This window comes from Acanthopagrus latus, chromosome 22 (genome assembly GCF_904848185.1).
Source record: "Acanthopagrus latus isolate v.2019 chromosome 22, fAcaLat1.1, whole genome shotgun sequence".
NCBI classification, from domain to species: Eukaryota; Metazoa; Chordata; class Actinopteri; order Spariformes; family Sparidae; genus Acanthopagrus; species Acanthopagrus latus.
Window position 1 is genome coordinate 25,409,022 of NC_051060.1, and position 17,749 is coordinate 25,426,770.

Genomic DNA, 17,749 nt, shown 5'->3' on the forward strand with positions numbered 1-17,749 from the left:
AGAGGTTCTGTTACAGGAAAGAACTGATGAGCTCAGATCAATTCTTTAAAATCTTTATTCTAAAAACATTTGCAACGTGTAACAATGACGGCAGAAAATCAACAGTTTGACGTGAAAGGTGGTTTTAACTTCAGTCCTCACAAATCTGAGGCCACTTGTGATGTCACTTCCTGCTCTGTATGAAACAGACAGACTCCGTGTTTCTGCACAACTCACTAAACTGACACATTTGTTAAGGGAGTCTGGTGATGATGTCACTGGTTCAATGGTCCAATAGGCTGCCGGTCGGTCCTTCAGTGTGATCCAGACCACCTCTGAATGTGGTCTGAGTGATCGGATGTTATTCTCATTGTCATTCTCATTCACACCTGTGCATGGAGCTGTCCACCTGCGACCAGACCACTCAGGATGGATGCTGATACCGGTTCTGAACAGGATCTGTCGTCAGGCTCAGAACATCGATGGCAACATGATATCAAATTATTGTTCCTGAACAACCAACAAACTGCTGATGTCACTTGAAGGTTTCTCATCTGTTTTCTTGTCCTCTTTGAGTTCTGGTCCTGGTCTTGGCCTTGGTCTCGGCCGGGGTCTTGGCCCTGGTTCTCCTCCTCTTCCTCCGATGTGTTTTGCTGTTGATGGCTCGTCTCTCCACCTTTAGCACCTCCTCGTACAGGTACGCCGGCTTCACATCCAGCAGGAAGCTGAAGAGCTGCAGCAGCCACACGAATGTCCGAGGCAGCGTCGGTTCCACCTCTGAGTAGTGACTGCTGCAGGACCTGTGGAGAAGAAGAAGAAGAAGTCAGGACGAGTCTCTACACCTGCAGGACCTCACAGGCTGACGGACGTTCAGTCAGTGATCACCAATTTATTTCCACTTTTTGACTGAAATCAGCCGTCAGCTACAGCCGACCTACCGCAGTTTGCAGGCTTTGAGTGCCGGGTGCCAGTAGGTGGAGTTCAGGGGCGTCAGGACGTCGAGTTTCAGGGTCACGACTCCGTCCAGCTTCTTCTGGTGCAGACTGGGACCGTCTGCTCCGTCCTCGTCCCCCCAACAGAACCTGAAGCTGGACGGATTGATGCGATCGACGCCCACCGGACAGGAAGACAGCCTCTCAAAACATGACTGCACCTGCTCTGCTATTCCTACACACACACACACACACACACACACACACACACACACACACACACACACACAGACAGTCGTTCATATATATATCGCTCTGAAGAGACAGTTCACCCAAATGATGATATAAAGTCTTCTGATCAGATCAGATCAGATCAGCTCTGATGGAGCTCAGGATTCATCAGGAGGACGCCTGAAGCACCCACGACTAATAAAGATTGTAAACATTATTGCCCCATTATGGTTTGTGTGGTTAAAATACTGAAAGGGAGGTGAACATCAGAGTCTTACTCTTATTCTTTATCATGGAGTATTTCTCCCTCTTGTTATCATACAGAGGTTTCTTTGCTTTCCACTGTTTCCTGTGAGGGAGAGGAGACAACTAATCAATCCTGTTCACTTCACTCTTTAATGATCACATCCAGTTATTTTGATGAGACGAGGTGTCCAGGTGTCAATGTGGCTCATGTCTCACCTGGCAATTCTGCGGTCTCTCCTCTGCTGAGCTCGGATCAGAGCCGCCTGCAGCAGCCGGTACCACCTCCTCAGGTTGAACAGGTCTCCTGTCAGGTCACAGTTTCAATTATCTCCTCTGTGTTGCATTTTCAATTGAATCAAAAACGATCTGAGGATTCATGAAGACTAAAACCAAAGACATGAAATACAGAATTTCTCACCGGTGTCGTCCTGGTCGCCTGTCTGATTGGATAAATCCCTATAAGACACAAATCAAAAAAAAATTTAAACTGAAAATGCAAATTCCTTAAAAACTCAGAACGTCTGAGTGATGAAGAACATTTCTGGTCACCATTCAGTGTGGTCATCCAGGCCGAAGAGGAGCTTCATGGTGACGATGATGAGGGCGGCGGCCTGGACATCGTAGCGCGGCAGGACAGGACGTAACAAACGGTCGGACACGTGGAGCGTTTCATCCGCCATACCGGTGCGCTCCACCAGTCTGCAGACCCACAGGTGGAGCTCATCTGGGAAACAAAGACGAGAGTCCAACACGATGCTTTAGCTTAATCCAGGTTTGATTCAGGGACAGTGGCATCACTAGCATTGTTAGCATTAGCACCACCGTTAGCCGGCCAATTGTGGTATCAGCAGCATTGTTAACATTAGCAGAATTGTTACCGGGCAGGTTGGCGTCCATCAGGTATCGCAGGCTGAGCAGAGACGGGTGCAGCAGACTCTGGCGGCTGACTGGAGGAAAAGCAGGAAGCTGCAGGAACAGAAGTAGAGTCTCCGCCTCTTTATGCACCGTCTGGTGAGACGGGACAGCCTGCAGACAACATACATGTTCTGAAGTGACAGACACCACCGACCCTTTACATATACAGTTAACTGTAGATTATTGATCAGTATTGGGAGCTGATGGATTTCTTTCTATAGATATTTATAGATCTCTCTCTTTCTTTCTTTCTTTCTCTCTCTCTCTCTCTCTCTCTCTCTCTCTCTCTCTCTCTCTGATGGATTTCTGACCTCTACTCTGAAGATGAGAGCGTCTTTCCCCTCAAGCTTCATCTCATCAGGGAGTTCCTCGTAAGCGTTCACATACGGGACGTGACCTTCGTTCACCAACCTGGAAACAAACACATCAACTGACTGTTCCAGGACTTTCCAGGACCTTGCCTAGGCACAATCAACTCGATCTAATGTGTGTTGTTACCTGAGCAGGTCGCTGAGCGTCAGTGTCTCGGCGCTCCAGATCAGAGCGAGGTGGATCAGAGCCAAAGTCTTCATCATGCTCATCAGCCCGCGTGTCCTCCGCAGCCGGGCCGACAGGTAGCTGGAAGCATCCACAGAACCAGAACACAGCGACCACTCACTGGAGCTCTCTGTGGAGGTAAAGGAACATTTCAACTGACATTCAAAAACAAACACAGCTGCTGCTTTCCCCTCCTGACACAGCAGGTACACTGAGTAATCACTCATTTCAAAATAGAGAAAATGTTGAATTTCAGTACAAACACATGAAAACGTCACAAGACAAACATCACGTTGTGTAAACCTGCAGACACACGCTGGAAACTTCACCAGATCTTTGACGATCAACTTTCTGACTGCAGGTAATTTAAAAAATTGTTAACCTCACAGAAAACACAAGTTCTGACATCATTTAACTTCATCACAGATTCAAGGCGTCCTTCACCTGCGTTGGACTCGGCCGTGCAGGACAGGTTCGTCTCATTGGCCGACACAACAGATAACTCGGCTGCACTGTCCGAGTCCGAGTCGAGACCTCGCTGAGAGAGACACAGAACCTTTGTTGGAAACTTTTAGGTTTAACAAACTCCTTCAATAATCTGAGCCAATCAACTTTACATTCTTTTATCACAACGAACAGCAGGCAGCTGATTCAAGGTTAAAACAGGAAGTGTAAATTATTTGTGACGTCACCACTTTAAACTTGGAGCTGGTCACTGGGTTGTGGGTGAAGGCCTGTCGACTCTTCTGCAGGTAGAGTCTCCACAGCTGACACAGCACGTCGTCCTGGAGCAAACACATCAAATACCTGAGCATCTTCTCATCAGAAGGTTTCCCAAACTAAACTCTGCCTCCGTGTTCGGTTGTAAAAACAAACCTTAAAGTTTGGACTGACTCCCAGTCGGAGCAGAGCGTCGGCCTGATTCCTCAGGATGAACTGGAAACCCTCACAGATCATCCACTGACGGCCGCGCTCTGAAACACAACGTTCACAACACACTTTATTCTTCAGGATCGATATTCAACTATAATCATCATGTTTGTATCAGTAGAAACATTCAAATAAATCAGGTCATCGACTCCAGACTGACATCAGAGCTGCAGCTAATCAATATCTCAAGATTTGATTCAATTAAAAAAATCTTTATCAAAGTTCCCCTGGAGGTCAACATGACGTCTTCATGTGACAAACGGTCCAAAACACCAAAACCTTCAGTTCACTGTGACACAAGAACCCAGACTGTTCAACACTCAAATAAAAATGGAATTATTTTAATAGTTTTTGAATGATTTCAGATGAGTCTACGAATCATTTCAGCCCTAAACCATCCACACAGATGTTCAACAGAATGATGCTGAATAACAATCTGCAGTCTGACCGGGCCTCTTGGTTCTGGATCCTCTGCTGATGGTGCTGATCCGGGTGGAGCCAGGAGTGAAGTTGGGGTCCACCACCTCTCTGGTTCTCTAAGAACATTTGGACACGCTCATGTTATAAACTCAAAACTTGATGTAACGCTGCCACCTGCTGACACGCAGCAGGACTGCAGCACAGAAACAGCAGCAGCTCAGTTTCACCTTTAGATCAGAAACTGTTAGTACAAATGTAGAAACTGCAACAGAAGAGCTCACAAACATCTGAAGTCAACAAGTTTAAACTGATGGCAGCAGAGAGACAATAACATACAAAATATCACGACTAGTTTACATTTAGTACATTTATAAACTAGTTTATAACAGAGCAGTTTTATATCTCAGTGTCGTCCTGTGAGCGCCGACAGGAAACGTTTAATACAGAACATGATGCAGAATAACATGCTCAGTGTTTACAGTCGTATATGAACAATAAAGTTTAGAGTTGAACTGTGAACTGTCTTGTCTGTTGACATCACATCACACGTGTTTCATTACAACACGCAGGGATGTTTACATGGATGTCGATATCAAACTCAACAGCAGTATCAGCTAAATATCCAGAATCAGGCTCCAATAAAAATCTCAAATATTTACATATTCTATAACACTTGTAGAATTCAATATCTCAGATGAGCGAACGCACATGTTCATGTAACATATGTCCTCCTCCAGTCCTCACTGCGCTCTGATCATCTTCTCTGAGCTCACTGAAAGTCTGCCTTAAGAGGTTGTGACATCACAGATAGTTTGGAGCCAATCCCGGTCCAGTATTCAGCCAAAACAAGTGTGTGAGACTTTACAGAGGAGCAGCAGACATGACGGAGGAGGGGGAGCCATTTTAAAGATGTTTATGTGGTGATTATACTTTTAATCTACAGAAACAATGTCAGACACACTGGGGAAAGTTTAATGTGTGTATAAACATGTGTGTGTAGCACTGCTGTGACCACACACACCCATCAGCTGGTGGTGTTGTTGTTTACCTCGATGACGTTGTGACAGGACCTGCAGTAGAAACGACCCTCGTCTGAAACGCCCCAGTCCACCGCTGCACACTGAGCACAGGGCTCCCTGAACCCGGCCTGCACACACACACACACACACACACACACACACACACGATCTACATTAACATGAATGAGACTCACAACTAGTTTGTTTCAATGTTATATATCATTATTTTATATCATGAAGAGAGAAATAAAACTATTGTTATTATTACTGTGATAAAACATCCATAACTGCACTTTAACACAAACTAAATCATCTCGTTCGTCATGTCCTGAATTATAAACGAATATGATGAGTGTACCCAGCTGTCAGCTCTGATTACTCCCACACTTCACCAGGGTCTCATAGATAACAACTCAGTTTACTCTTTCTTTCCTTGGTTGATGGCATACAAGTCTAAAAACCATCTACAACAGCTTTACGTGACTAAATAATAAATAAATGAATAAAAACGGTGAACTCTTAGACAAGTTAACGCTTTTTAAATAGACTTTCAAAGTTTAATACATGAGATATATGAGTCCATATAAGAACTTTTACTTCTAAGTCCGCAATGATCGAGTATCAGAACATGTTTTACCTTCATGTAAAGACGCTGCTGATTGTTACACTGGTTCGTATATACTTAGAAAAATACCTCAAATTGTGTTAAATACAATTAGCATAATAAACTAAATTTGCCAAATTATTAAATGGAGTTTGGTGGGGACGGGCTAGCTAACACTCGCGGCCGCTCCGTTAGCTTTACACAGTGACGTCAGCTAACTTGCTCCTTACAGTGGCGGGAATCTGCAGCAGAACTTACGGTGTGCTCGTCGTCCATGTTCACTGACGAACCACCAGAACACGACACCAACACTTTTCTGTGGTTCTGTTAAGTTCGAGCTGAAGTCCACATGTACAGGGTTTGTTTGGGCTTCACTTCTTCTTCTACGCTTTCCGGTGGTGTGAGCGTTCCGCGGTATTCTGCTGCCACCAACAGGCCGGACGATGAACTGCAGCGTCCTCCATCTGCGGGCCTGCAAGCAGAGAAGTTCTGGACCAGTTTCAATAGGTGGGCAGGTTGGGGCCGGCTTTGTTGTTAAGGTGCAAATGCAACCCGGAAAAAAAAAAGACAAATCCCTCATTCAGACAAGTGGTAAATGGGACAGTGTTTACAATTTCAACAATTTTGATTGGGTCGCAAACTGCTGAGACACTTTATTTCAGCCTTCCCCTTCAGTACAAATACATATAATAGACTGTATTACTGATGCAGACTCCCTGGTGGGGGGCCACGGGGGGGTCCGGACTCAGAGTTACGGGGGCACTGGCCTCCCCTGCAGCTGATGAACTACAATCTGACAAATATTTATCTGAAAATGCATTTTTACTTAACTTTGAAAAGAAGGGATATGAAATATTAAACCAAACCATTAATAAATAAACTAATAAAACAGAGGTGTCAAAGCAACAGCAACAAGCACATTTCCTGTCCTCTGTATGCGAGTGAAGTGGGAAGTGTGTCACCTCTGCAACACAGGGAGGAAGTCCTCAGATCCTCTACTGAAGTAAAAGTACTCATGTCAGAGTACAAATACTCTGTCACAGGTACATATGCAGCCTCAGGCGGACTGACATCTGTCTCATCAGCTGGATATAGAATGGAACAGATGCTTACTGTCTTTGTTTCAGAAACAATGAAACACAGCTAGCAGCGTTTTGACAAAATAAATATCAATATAAACACTTATTAAAAAAAGATAAAAATCCAAACATATAAACAACAATAATACAATATATAAAATAAAACAGATAAATAGAAAACAAGGTTTGAGTGAGGGGAAGTAGTGGGGAGTTTATTGCACTTCAGTTCTGAGGTGAAAGTCTACAGAGAAACAGTGTTAATGTCTCTGAGAGGGGGAGGTGAAGGAGAACCACACTGTGCAGAAGGAGAACCACACCGTGCAGCAGCGGAACCACACCGTGCAGCAGGAGAACCACACCGTGCAGAGGGAGAACCACACCGTGCAGCAGGAGAACCACACCGTGCAGCAGGAGAACCACACCGTGCAGCAGGGGAACCACACCGTGCAGAGGGAGAACCACACCGTGCAGCAGGAGAACCACACCGTGCAGCAGGGGAACCACACCGTGCGGCAGCGGAACCACACCATGCGGCAGGAGAACCGCACCGTTCGGCAGGGGAACCGCACCGTGCGGCAGGGGAACCACACCGTGCAGCAGGGGAACCGCACCGTGCGGCAGGAGAACCGCACCGTGCAGCAGGGGAACCGCACCGTGCGGCAGGAGAACCGCACCGTGCAGCAGGGGAACCACACCGTGCAGCAGGGGAACCACACCGTGCAGCAGCGGAACCACACCATGCGGCAGGAGAACCGCACCGTGCAGAAGGAGAACCGCACCGTGCGGCAGGGGAACCGCACCGTGCGGCAGGAGAACCGCACCGTGCGGCAGCAGTTCAGGAGGATTTCTATCGCTGACAGATGGAAGTTGGTCAGCAGGTGTTGAGGGAGCTGAGCGTGTTTTAGCTTCCTGAGGAAGTAAAGTCTCTGTCGGGCCGTCCACACCTGATGACAGATGTGGGTGCTCCAGCTGAAGTCGGTCAACACGTGAACCCAGCGGAACATAAAGCTCTCCTAACCCTCTCTACCTCCTCCCCATGCACGTACAGGACAGAGAGGGAGTAGAGGACACACCCCTAAGGTGTCTCATCAGACTGATATCTGTCTCATGGGGCTGATATCTGTCTCATCGGGCTGATATCTGTCTCATGGGGCTGATATCTGTCTCGTGGGGCTGATATCTGTCTCATCGGACTGATATCTGTCTCATGGGGCTGATATCTGTCTCATCGGACTGATATCTGTCTCATCGGACTGATATCTGTCTCATGGGGCTGATATCTGTCTCGTGGGGCTGATATCTGTCTCATCGGGCTGATATCTGTCTCATGGGGCTGATATCTGTCTCATCGGACTGATATCTGTCTCATCGGGCTGATATCTGTCTCGTGGGGCTGATATCTGTCTCATCGGGCTGATATCTGTCTCATGGGGCTGATATCTGTCTCGTGGGGCTGATATCTGTCTCATCGGGCTGATATCTGTCTCATGGGGCTGATATCTGTCTCGTGGGGCTGATATCTGTCTCATCGGGCTGATATCTGTCTCATGGGGCTGATATCTGTCTCATCGGACTGATATCTGTCTCATCGGGCTGATATCTGTCTCATGGGGCTGATATCTGTCTCATGGGGCTGATATCTGCCCTGCAGCAGGAGGATTATGATGACATCAGCTGGTATAAATAGCGCTGCCAGATGTCTCTGTGTGGTCTCTGACATAAGATGGAGGACGGAAGTGTCTCCTGTCTCCTTCACAGTAAAGCTTCCTGTGCAGCCTCACCTCCTCCATCGACGCGACGAAGTTAAAATCACGTCAGACAACAAACTCAGGTTCAGTTCAGAGCTGAGAGAGTCGAGCTCACCACAATAAGAGCGCAACACGAAGGCGGAGTTTCAAAATAAAGCTTAATCTGGCAGCACCGACTGACAGTCAGGAAGATCCGGTCAGGAAACACTAGAACGAACCAGTGGTCAGAACCAGAATATGAGCTCAACACTCCTGTCTGTGTGGCAGCTGATCTCGTCAGCTGCTGTTATAGTTGTTGTGATCGACCTCCTGCTAATCCGCCGCTTCTGGATGCTTTTATTGTGAAGGCCTGACTGAGCGCAGCTTCCGGCCCGCCTGTCCTGTCTGCGGGCTCTTGACTGTCGGCTCGGCTCGGTGCGCGTCTTCCTGGTTTATTTGAGGTGCGGACTCACTTTTAAAAACACGAAGTCTTCTCCCGGACCGGTTCCGCTCCTCTTCCTCAGAAATGACTTTTTAAAGTCCAACTTTCATCCGAACTGTCGCTGAAGTCTCGAATCTGATGTGACCGGACTTTGAACGGAAACCAGCAGCTGATCCGAACCGTCCGCCAGAGTCCAACATGAGAGCAGCTCTCATCCTGCTCGCTGCTCTCATCGGGCTCACTGAGGCCGCCATGAGGCCCGAACACACACAGGAGGACCAGTACCGTAAGTGTTCGAACTCAGGTCCTTGTGGGTCCAGGTCGAGCCGGACTTCTGTGGCTCGGACACAGTATATGGAGACTCACACCTGCCAGAACCGACTGCTGAAGTCAAATAATGAGAGAACACAGAACTGTCCGAACATGTTAAATGTTTAGCACCGAATCAGAACCAGTCATTCAGATTCTAAAAGTTAAACTATGAGATAATACATCCAAATGTGTCACTGAGTCACAGTTCTGTGTCTCATATTTATTATCATGTAACAGAACATTAGAGGGGATCTATTAGATCAGAACAATGACATGACCAGTATCTTGGTCCTCTGGATCAGAACCTCCTCCGGATCAGACAAGAGACTCGAACTCCAAAGTCATTTAAACTATGCCACACCGGTTCGTGTCTCTAGAATAGTTCTGGCTCTGAGAAGTGAGGACGAGGCTGCAGGAACATTTTAGATCCAGATGGTTCTGAACATCAGAATTAGAGACAAAAGGTCCAAATCTTATGATTTGACATGATGAGCTGCTGAAGACACGAGACAGGAAGTGAACGAGACATCGACCTGTTGAGACTGAATCATTAAAGACTTTAACTCATAGATCAATAAACAGATAAACGATGTAAACAAACAGATAAAAGACGTTTTTTCATTAGAATAATAATAATAAACGTTATTGATCAGTGAACGTGTTTCTGCAGCGTCTCTCCGCTCGATGCTGGACGACTTCGACGTGCTGCCTCTCTCCAGCCTGCAGACGCACTCCGTCCGCCGCCGCGACGTCCAAACTCAAACCCACGTGGAGAAGCTGCTGAGCTTTGACGCCCTGCAGAGGTCGGAGTCCAGTTCTTCACAGGTTCTGATGGGTCAGCACGAGTCCAGCAGACAACAGAGTGTGTTTGTGTTCGCAGGCACTTCAGGCTCTACCTGAGGACCAACAACGAGCTGTTCACCGACGACTTCAGAGCCGTGATCGTGGACGAGGACGGACGAGAGCGAAACTACGCCATCAACAGACACAACTACTTCACCGGACACGTCATCGGTAACACGGATCAGCACCTGACCTCACCTTCACCTGACCTCACCTTCACCTGACCTCACCTTCACCCTGACCTCACCTTCCCCTGACCTCACCTTCACCCTGACCTCACCTTCCCCTGACCTCACCTTCACCCTGACCTCACCTTCACCTGACCTCACCTTCACCTTCACCCTGACCTCACCTTCACCCTGACCTCACCTTCACCCTGACCTCACCTTCACCTGACCTCACCTTCACCTTCACCCTGACCTCACCTTCACCTGACCTCACCTTCACCTGACCTCACCTTCACCTTCACCCTGACCTCACCTTCACACTAACTGAACTTCTGTTCTTCTGCTCCAGGGGAGGAAAACTCTCGTGTCCAGGCTCATATAGACGACCATGAGTTCTCCGCTCGCATCCTGACCAACGAAGCTGAGTACAACATCGAGGTAAAACACAAAGGAAATGTTTTCACCACCTGCAGAGTCTCATCAGAGGAATACCTGTGTTGGGAGGTGCTCCCACAGCGCCACCTGCACCGGATCAGAACTTCTGTTGTTCGTCATGTTTTTAATGAAGAATAAATTTTTAACAAGAAAAGATTTGCTGCATTTTCAAAACATCTCAGAACCAAAAATGTGATGATGACAGAGGTCTGAAGTTGTGACCTGAAACATCAGCATGCTAACATGCTAACAATGTTTACCATAATAACTGTGTAATGTAATAAATCATCAGTGGACAGAGTCCAGCTGAGGCGGATGTGAGGTCATCAGGTCTCATGTGTTGACCCAACGATGGCTCCACAGGGTCACCAGAGTTCTGATGGTTCATCCTGGTGGGAACACGAACACCTCAGAGCTGTTCTTTATGTTTGTCTGCTGTGATTCTTCTCGCAGCCTCTGTGGAGGTTCACGTCGGCGCCACCTGATGGCCGCCTGCTGATCTACCGCTCAGAGGACATCAGGAACCTCAGCCGACTGCACCAGCCGTCCGTCTGCGGCTACCTGACCTCCGAGCCCGGCCAGCTGCTGCCTGCAGGCGTCAGAGAGTCCATGTTGGAGGAGCAGGAGGAGGAAGGTCAGTACGAACGCTGAAGAAGAAGCTTGTGTGAACGAGATGATGTTTTATTGTGAAATCAAGATCTTTAACTGTCAATCAAGAGCTTTAAATCTGAAAAATCAGATATGTTTTGTATTAACAAGCTTTAAATGTGAAACAAAGATCTTTAAATGCGTCCTTTAGTATTCTAAAGACTTTTATTGTGAAGCAGCAGCAGGAAGTGTTCATATAGTGATAAAGTGTTTGTGGATCAGAGTCCGTGTCCAGAGGGAAGCGTCAGGTCCACGATCACCTGAAGAACACCTGTCCTCTGCTGCTGGTGGCCGACCACCGCTTCTTCAAACACATGGGCCGCGAGGAGGAGAGCACCACCCTCAACTACCTGGTCAGCACACAGTCCTCACACACAGCTTTAACCTCACCTGCATCACCTGCACCTCCACCTTCACCACCCTGACCCTGTGTTTTCAGATCGAACTCATCGATCGCGTCGACGACATCTACAGAAACACGTCGTGGGACGATGAGTTTGTGGGTTACGGTGTTCAGATCCAACAGGTGAGGAGACGGAGGGAACAGGAAGCACCACAAACGTTTCTGTTACCACACTGAGACGCTGACGTAGCTCGTGTGTCTCCCGTCAGATCATCATAGAGAAAAGTCCGACTGCCGTCGCTCCGGGAAAACGTCACTTCAACATGAGAGTAAGTCCGGAGGAGGACAGAGATGTGTGGGACGTCAAGAAGCTGCTGGAGGTAACGAACAAAGATGACTGCAGCTTCACCACGTAAACTCAGACTCCATGTTTCTACACAGATCAGCTGCTGAATCTACAGGAAGGAACAAATCATGAAGCGTTATTCAGAGACAGAGTTTATAAAGTTTGTTTTAACTCAGCAACTCTTAAAATCACTACATTTGTTAATGGAGTCTGGTGCTGCTGTGGTTCTGGTCCGATGTGTCACAGAGGACGTCAGCTCTCAGATCTGTGTGGTTTTGTGTCTCTGCAGCAGTTCAGTATCGACATCGCAAAGAACGCCTCCAATGTGTGCCTCGCTCACCTCTTCACCTATCAGGACTTTGATGAAGGCACTCTGGGTCTGGCCTACGTCGCCCCGTCCAAACCGGACATCCCCGGAGGTCTCTGCTCCAAAGGTGACGCCCGCTGACTCAGCACAGCCTCAGACAGGTAGACGAGAAGCAGAAAGTAATTCCTGTGTGTTCCGCCTCCAGCCTGTCCGTCATCTTCCAACGAAGAACGAGAGATCTACCTGAACACGGGCCTGACCAGCACCAAGAACTACGGGAAAACCATCCTGACGAAGGTGGGCTGGTTTAATTATCTTCAGATAATTAACATGATGATTTAAACCAGTCATATTTGTGTAAGTGGACACGTGGAGGATGTTCACCGAGGTGGAGTTCTGCTGTCGGTGATCAGTTCGGTGTCGCCTCCACAGGAAGCCGACCTGGTGACGACTCACGAGCTCGGTCACAACTTCGGAGCGGAACACGACCCGGACAACATCCCGTACTGCGCCCCGCGAGAGGACCAGGGAGGGAAGTACGTCATGTACCCCATCGCTGTGAGCGGCGACCACGTCAACAACAAGGTGCGCCTCCTCCGTGTGACGCTCTGAGCTCTCCACAGGTCGACTCCTGAACCGTAACTGAAGCGTCTCCTGTGTGTCCAGCTCTTCTCCAACTGCAGCAAACACTCCATCGTCAAGCGTCTGAGGTCCAAGGCGCCGTCCTGCTTCAAGCAGAGGAACATCAATGTGTGCGGGAACTCTCGGGTGGAGCAGGGCGAGGAGTGCGACCCGGGGCTGCTGCACCTGAACTCGGACCACTGCTGCACCCCCGAGTGCAGGCTGAGAGCCGGAGCTGAGTGCAGGTCAGAGCCGAGTCACATGAACGTAGACGAGCGAGAGACGCAGAGTCTTCAACGTGACGTTTAAACAACTGCAAGTCTGTAATATTTGAAACGAAACGATCCCGTCATCATATTTATTTATTTATTGTCTCCTGTCAGCAGGATCACAAGCGTTAAAGCTCGAGTTGGTTAAATCTGATCAATAAATCAAATGCTGTGACAAACAGTAGAGTGCATACCTCCTCTTCTGTACTCACTCAGAGACCAGACACCTGAGAAATTATTGAAACTGTGGAAAAAGCTAATGAGGTCTTTTCGTGGCTGAGACTGATCCTGGATCCACTGGGTTCAGATCTGTCAGTAGATTCTGTGTAATCCTGCTGACAAACCGACCGACTGTTCACCTGTCGGCAGCGTCTCGAGCGGTTCTGTGGTTGTGATGTTCAGTTCTCTCTCACATGTGTCGTCTTGTTGTTTCTGAGCTGTAATCGTGACTCTGAGTGGGTCACCAGCGTGTCTCCTGGTTCAGTGACAGGAACAGTGCGTGCTGTAAAGGCTGCAGGTTCGAGTCTGCAGGTGAAGTCTGCCAGGAGCCCATCAACGCCACCTGTAAAGGTCACTCGTACTGCACAGGTCAGCTCTGGGGTCAAAGGTCGCAGGTTTGTGGTGTGAACGTGTTGCAGAGCAGCTCGCAGTGACGGGTCGGCTGTCTGTGTCCGCAGGAGTCAGCAGCGAGTGTCCGCCGCCAGAGAACGCTCGGGACAAGACGGCGTGTCTGGACAGCGGCGAGTGTCTGAACGGAGAGTGTGTTCCCTTCTGCCAGGCCCAGCTGAAGCTGCAGCCCTGCGCCTGCAACGGTACCGACAAGAACACACTCTGAACCTACGACCCAAACACACAGTCACAGGAACTGTTCATTCAGTCAGCTTAGTAAAGGAACTGTCCAGTACTCCTCTCCTCCTCCTGATGATATAAAGTCCTCCTCTCCTCCTCCTGAGGATATAAAGTCCTCCTCTCCTCCTCCTGATGATATAAAGTCCTCCTCTCCTCCTCCTGATGATATAAAGTCCTCCTCTCCTCCTCCTGATGATATAAAGTCCTCCTCTCCTCCTCCTGATGATATAAAGTCCTCCTCTCCTCCTCCTGAGGATATAAAGTCCTCCTCTCCTCCTCCTGAGGATATAAAGTCCTCCTCTCCTCCTCCTGATGATATAAAGTCCTCCTCTCCTCCTCCTGAGGATATAAAGTCCTCCTCTCCTCCTCCTGAGGATATAAAGTCCTCCTCTCCTCCTCCTGAGGATATAAAGTCAGGTGAAGAAGAACACAGGTCAGATTGTGTTCTGAGCTGCGACACTTCAGCCGACTTTATATCCTCAGGAGGAGGAGAGGAGGACTGGACTGTTCCTGTGGTTTGTTTTATTTGAGGAACATTTTAAGTTGTTGCATGTTGGGATTCTGATGATGAAACAGAACTTTTCCTTGCTCCGTTTGGGTCTTTAACTCTGTTTGTTTCCGTCTTCTGGTCAGAAACCAACTCGTCCTGTAAAGTCTGCTGTCGGAACAGCAGCGGCGTCTGCGCTCCGTACCAGGACGCAGCGGGCGGCTTCCTGTTCCTGCGGAAAGGGAAACCCTGCACCGTGGGCTTCTGTGACGGAGCGGTGAGTCTCGTCAGCTCGTCTGTTTCTGCTGGTTCTGGATGTGAAGTGACCCGTGTGCTGTCTCTGCAGGGGAAGTGTATGAAGCAGGTGCAGGACGTCATCGAGCGTCTGTGGGACTTCATCGATAAACTGGACATCAACACGTTCGGGAAGTTCCTGGCTGATAACATCGTGGGCTCGGTGGTGGCGTTCTCTCTGCTGTTCTGGGTTCCCTTTAGCATCCTGGTCCACTGTGTGGTGGGTCTCAGAACTTTACTCCGGTCATGTTAGAGGTTCTCTTTGCTCTTGGACATTAACAGTGTTCTGACTCTTGGACTCTTTGTGTCTCCAGGACAAGAAGCTGGATCAGCAGTATGAACAGAACACCAAGTCTCTGTTCTTCCCCAGTGTGAGTGTTCTGTTTATGTTCTGTTCACAAGCTCTCAGGTCCGTTAATCTGAAGGCATCTGATCAGATCTGATAACAAACATGAAGTGAAGCCTGAATTAAACAGCGTTCTGTTAATTTCCCAGAATGCCGAGCTCCTGAGCAGCCTTGAGTCCGCGTCCGTTCGGATCTTCAAACCTCCAGCCTTCCCAACCAGCACCAATTCCACTGGGCTGCGCCTCCACCCGTTCGGTCCCCAGCAGACCAGCACCCCTCCGATCTCCAGCTCTGACCCGGCCCCGGTCCTGGCCCCGGCCCCGGCCCCGGCCCCCGGCCCAGCTCACCCCACTCTTGACAGCCCACGCATGGCCACCATCCAGGAGGACCCCAGCTTTGACTCCCACCTGGACGAGGAGGCACTGCAGGAGGCGTTCGGGCGCCCTGCCGGGTCGGGTCAGCGCTCCTTCGAGGACCTGACAGAGAAAAGCCTGACGAGTTGCAGCGAGAAGGCGATAATGTTCAGACTGCAGAGACAACATCAGATCGACAGCAAGGAGACGCAGTGCTGAGAGGACGCATCTGTCCACACCTGTCCTCACCTGTCCTTACCTGTCCACACCTGTCCTCACCTGTCCTTACCTGTCCTCACCTGTCCACACCTGTCCTCACCTGACCTCACCTGTCCTTACCTGTCCTCACCTGTCCTCACCTGTCCTTACCTGTCCTCACCTGTCAACACCTGTCCTCACCTGTCCTTACCTGTCCTCACCTGTCAACACCTGTCCTCACCTGTCCTCACCTGTCAACACCTGTCCTCACCTGTCCTTACCTGCCCACACCTGTCCACACCTGTCCTCACCTGACCTCACCTGTCCTCACCTGACCTCACCTGTCCTTACCTGACCTCACCTGTCCTTACCTGTCCTCACCTGTCAACACCTGCCCTCACCTGCAGGTAACAGGCAGGTGGAGGTTTTACAGTAAAACTCAGGTCTGATCATGTTTAACATGAGAAACATTCAGAACAACAACAAAGAAACTAAAAATATACTTTAGATTATTTTTCTAGAATAAACAGATGAAAGTTTTATCCGTTTATTTTTCTAATATCAGAACTCGACTCGTGCTCGAGCTACAGGATCATTCTGGTGCGTTCGGACCAGACGTGACGGATATTTGCAGAGTTCGATCTCGCACAGAAATTGACGTCTTTAATCTGTTTGTGTGAATAATTCTGGAGAATAACTGGACAAACTTGTCATCAGAACCAGAATCAGTTCTTTGTTGTTGCTGGTGGGTTTTATCTCGGCCACACAAAGAACGACTCGACTCACACGTCACATTAATAAAAACACTCAAACGCGTTTTTATGGTTTTGTAACTTCTCGGGTCGGTCTGTCACGTCTTCCTCGCTGAACGAGTCGTCTGGAACGTGATGTCACAGTTTACATGTGTGGCAGCGACAGGTACGGAGGCCCGGAGCGTTCAAACTTAACAAATAAGAAGTTATTTTATTTTGAACACTCCGGGCCTCCGTACTCTGGTGGACATTTATACTTAGAGCTAAAAACAACAATAAATTAGTTTGCCAAATGCAAAAAAAAATGTTTAAAAAATATATTAATTTATAAAATGTGACAAAAAGGAGTATTTGTTTTCTTCTGTATTTATTTAGCTTTAAATCGTTTATTCATGTGTTTGTTTGATTCTGGCGGTTCTGATCCGATCAGGATCAACTTTAATGTCAAACCTGCATCATTTGTTAGTTTAGTGAAGAAAAAATGTTTCCAAAGACTAAACATTTAATTGTTTTGTCACATTTGAAGCAGCGTATCTAAAAGAAATGAATGCCATCATGTTTCCGTCTGTCGGGACGAAACACGTTTAAAAAGTGTTTTATAACCCAAAGATTCTTCAGGAAATAATCTTCAGGTTCACGGATTGAAAACAAACTGCACTGAGATGTTTTTATCAAACTGACTCGACTCTGAACTGGACTCGTTCATGTTGGTGCTGCTGCCACACAGACCGGACCTCGTCACACTCAGTGGGTCGCTAACAGAACCAGTTTCGCCTGATCAGTGACGAGACTTCAGATTATATTTTTAACCATTGTTTTAAAAAAGTTTGTTCATGTTTTGGGTTAATATGAAACATCTGACCACAGATCGTTATTCACTTCTGAAAATCTTCAATATTTGAATGTTTGGTTGGAAAAACTCAACAAGTTTCCTGAGAAGAAGAAGAAGAAGTGATGAGAAAAGTTTTATCGTCTGTTTCCGTTTCAAGACTCATCATCACTTTACTTCAGTGTCTCACTGGGAACTGAACCCTCAACCCTCACAGTGTTAGTGCCTTGCTCAAAACTGTAAAAAATCATCTTTTTTTAACTGGGATGTTTTTGTACGAGTGTTCATC

General features: G+C 48.1%; 2 protein-coding genes across 3 annotated transcripts; one reads left to right on the top strand and one right to left on the bottom strand.

The window, feature by feature from the left end:
• Nucleotides 1-37: 37 nt before the first annotated feature.
• On the bottom strand, nucleotides 38-6,247 carry taf1b (TATA box binding protein (Tbp)-associated factor, RNA polymerase I, B). 2 transcript variants are annotated; one of them, XM_037086887.1, is made up of 15 exons: nucleotides 6,072-6,247; nucleotides 5,239-5,337; nucleotides 4,219-4,306; nucleotides 3,717-3,814; nucleotides 3,533-3,625; nucleotides 3,285-3,378; nucleotides 2,802-2,970; nucleotides 2,615-2,714; nucleotides 2,267-2,414; nucleotides 1,938-2,112; nucleotides 1,807-1,844; nucleotides 1,605-1,692; nucleotides 1,421-1,491; nucleotides 923-1,146; nucleotides 38-718 (listed from the first exon to the last, which is right to left on the bottom strand). In XM_037086887.1, the coding sequence occupies exons 1-15, from the start codon at nucleotides 6,087-6,089 to the stop codon at nucleotides 530-532; spliced, it is 1,692 nt and encodes a 563-aa protein (XP_036942782.1). In that variant the 5' UTR covers nucleotides 6,090-6,247; the 3' UTR covers nucleotides 38-529. The 2 variants fall into 2 exon arrangements, with proteins under 2 accessions (XP_036942782.1, XP_036942780.1); XM_037086885.1 differs by having other exon boundaries at nucleotides 38-779; nucleotides 918-1,146; nucleotides 6,072-6,243.
• A 2,753-nt stretch (nucleotides 6,248-9,000) lies between these two features.
• adam17b (ADAM metallopeptidase domain 17b) lies at nucleotides 9,001-16,037 on the top strand. Its single transcript, XM_037086865.1, has 18 exons — nucleotides 9,001-9,347; nucleotides 10,044-10,176; nucleotides 10,254-10,387; nucleotides 10,733-10,821; nucleotides 11,272-11,452; nucleotides 11,689-11,819; nucleotides 11,906-11,992; nucleotides 12,079-12,189; nucleotides 12,445-12,589; nucleotides 12,668-12,759; nucleotides 12,895-13,047; nucleotides 13,129-13,328; nucleotides 13,837-13,940; nucleotides 14,030-14,164; nucleotides 14,835-14,965; nucleotides 15,035-15,202; nucleotides 15,297-15,353; nucleotides 15,478-16,037. Exons 1-18 carry the CDS (start codon nucleotides 9,260-9,262, stop codon nucleotides 15,898-15,900), a joined length of 2,562 nt encoding a protein of 853 aa, XP_036942760.1. The 5' UTR covers nucleotides 9,001-9,259; the 3' UTR covers nucleotides 15,901-16,037.
• Nucleotides 16,038-17,749: the final 1,712 nt, after the last annotated feature.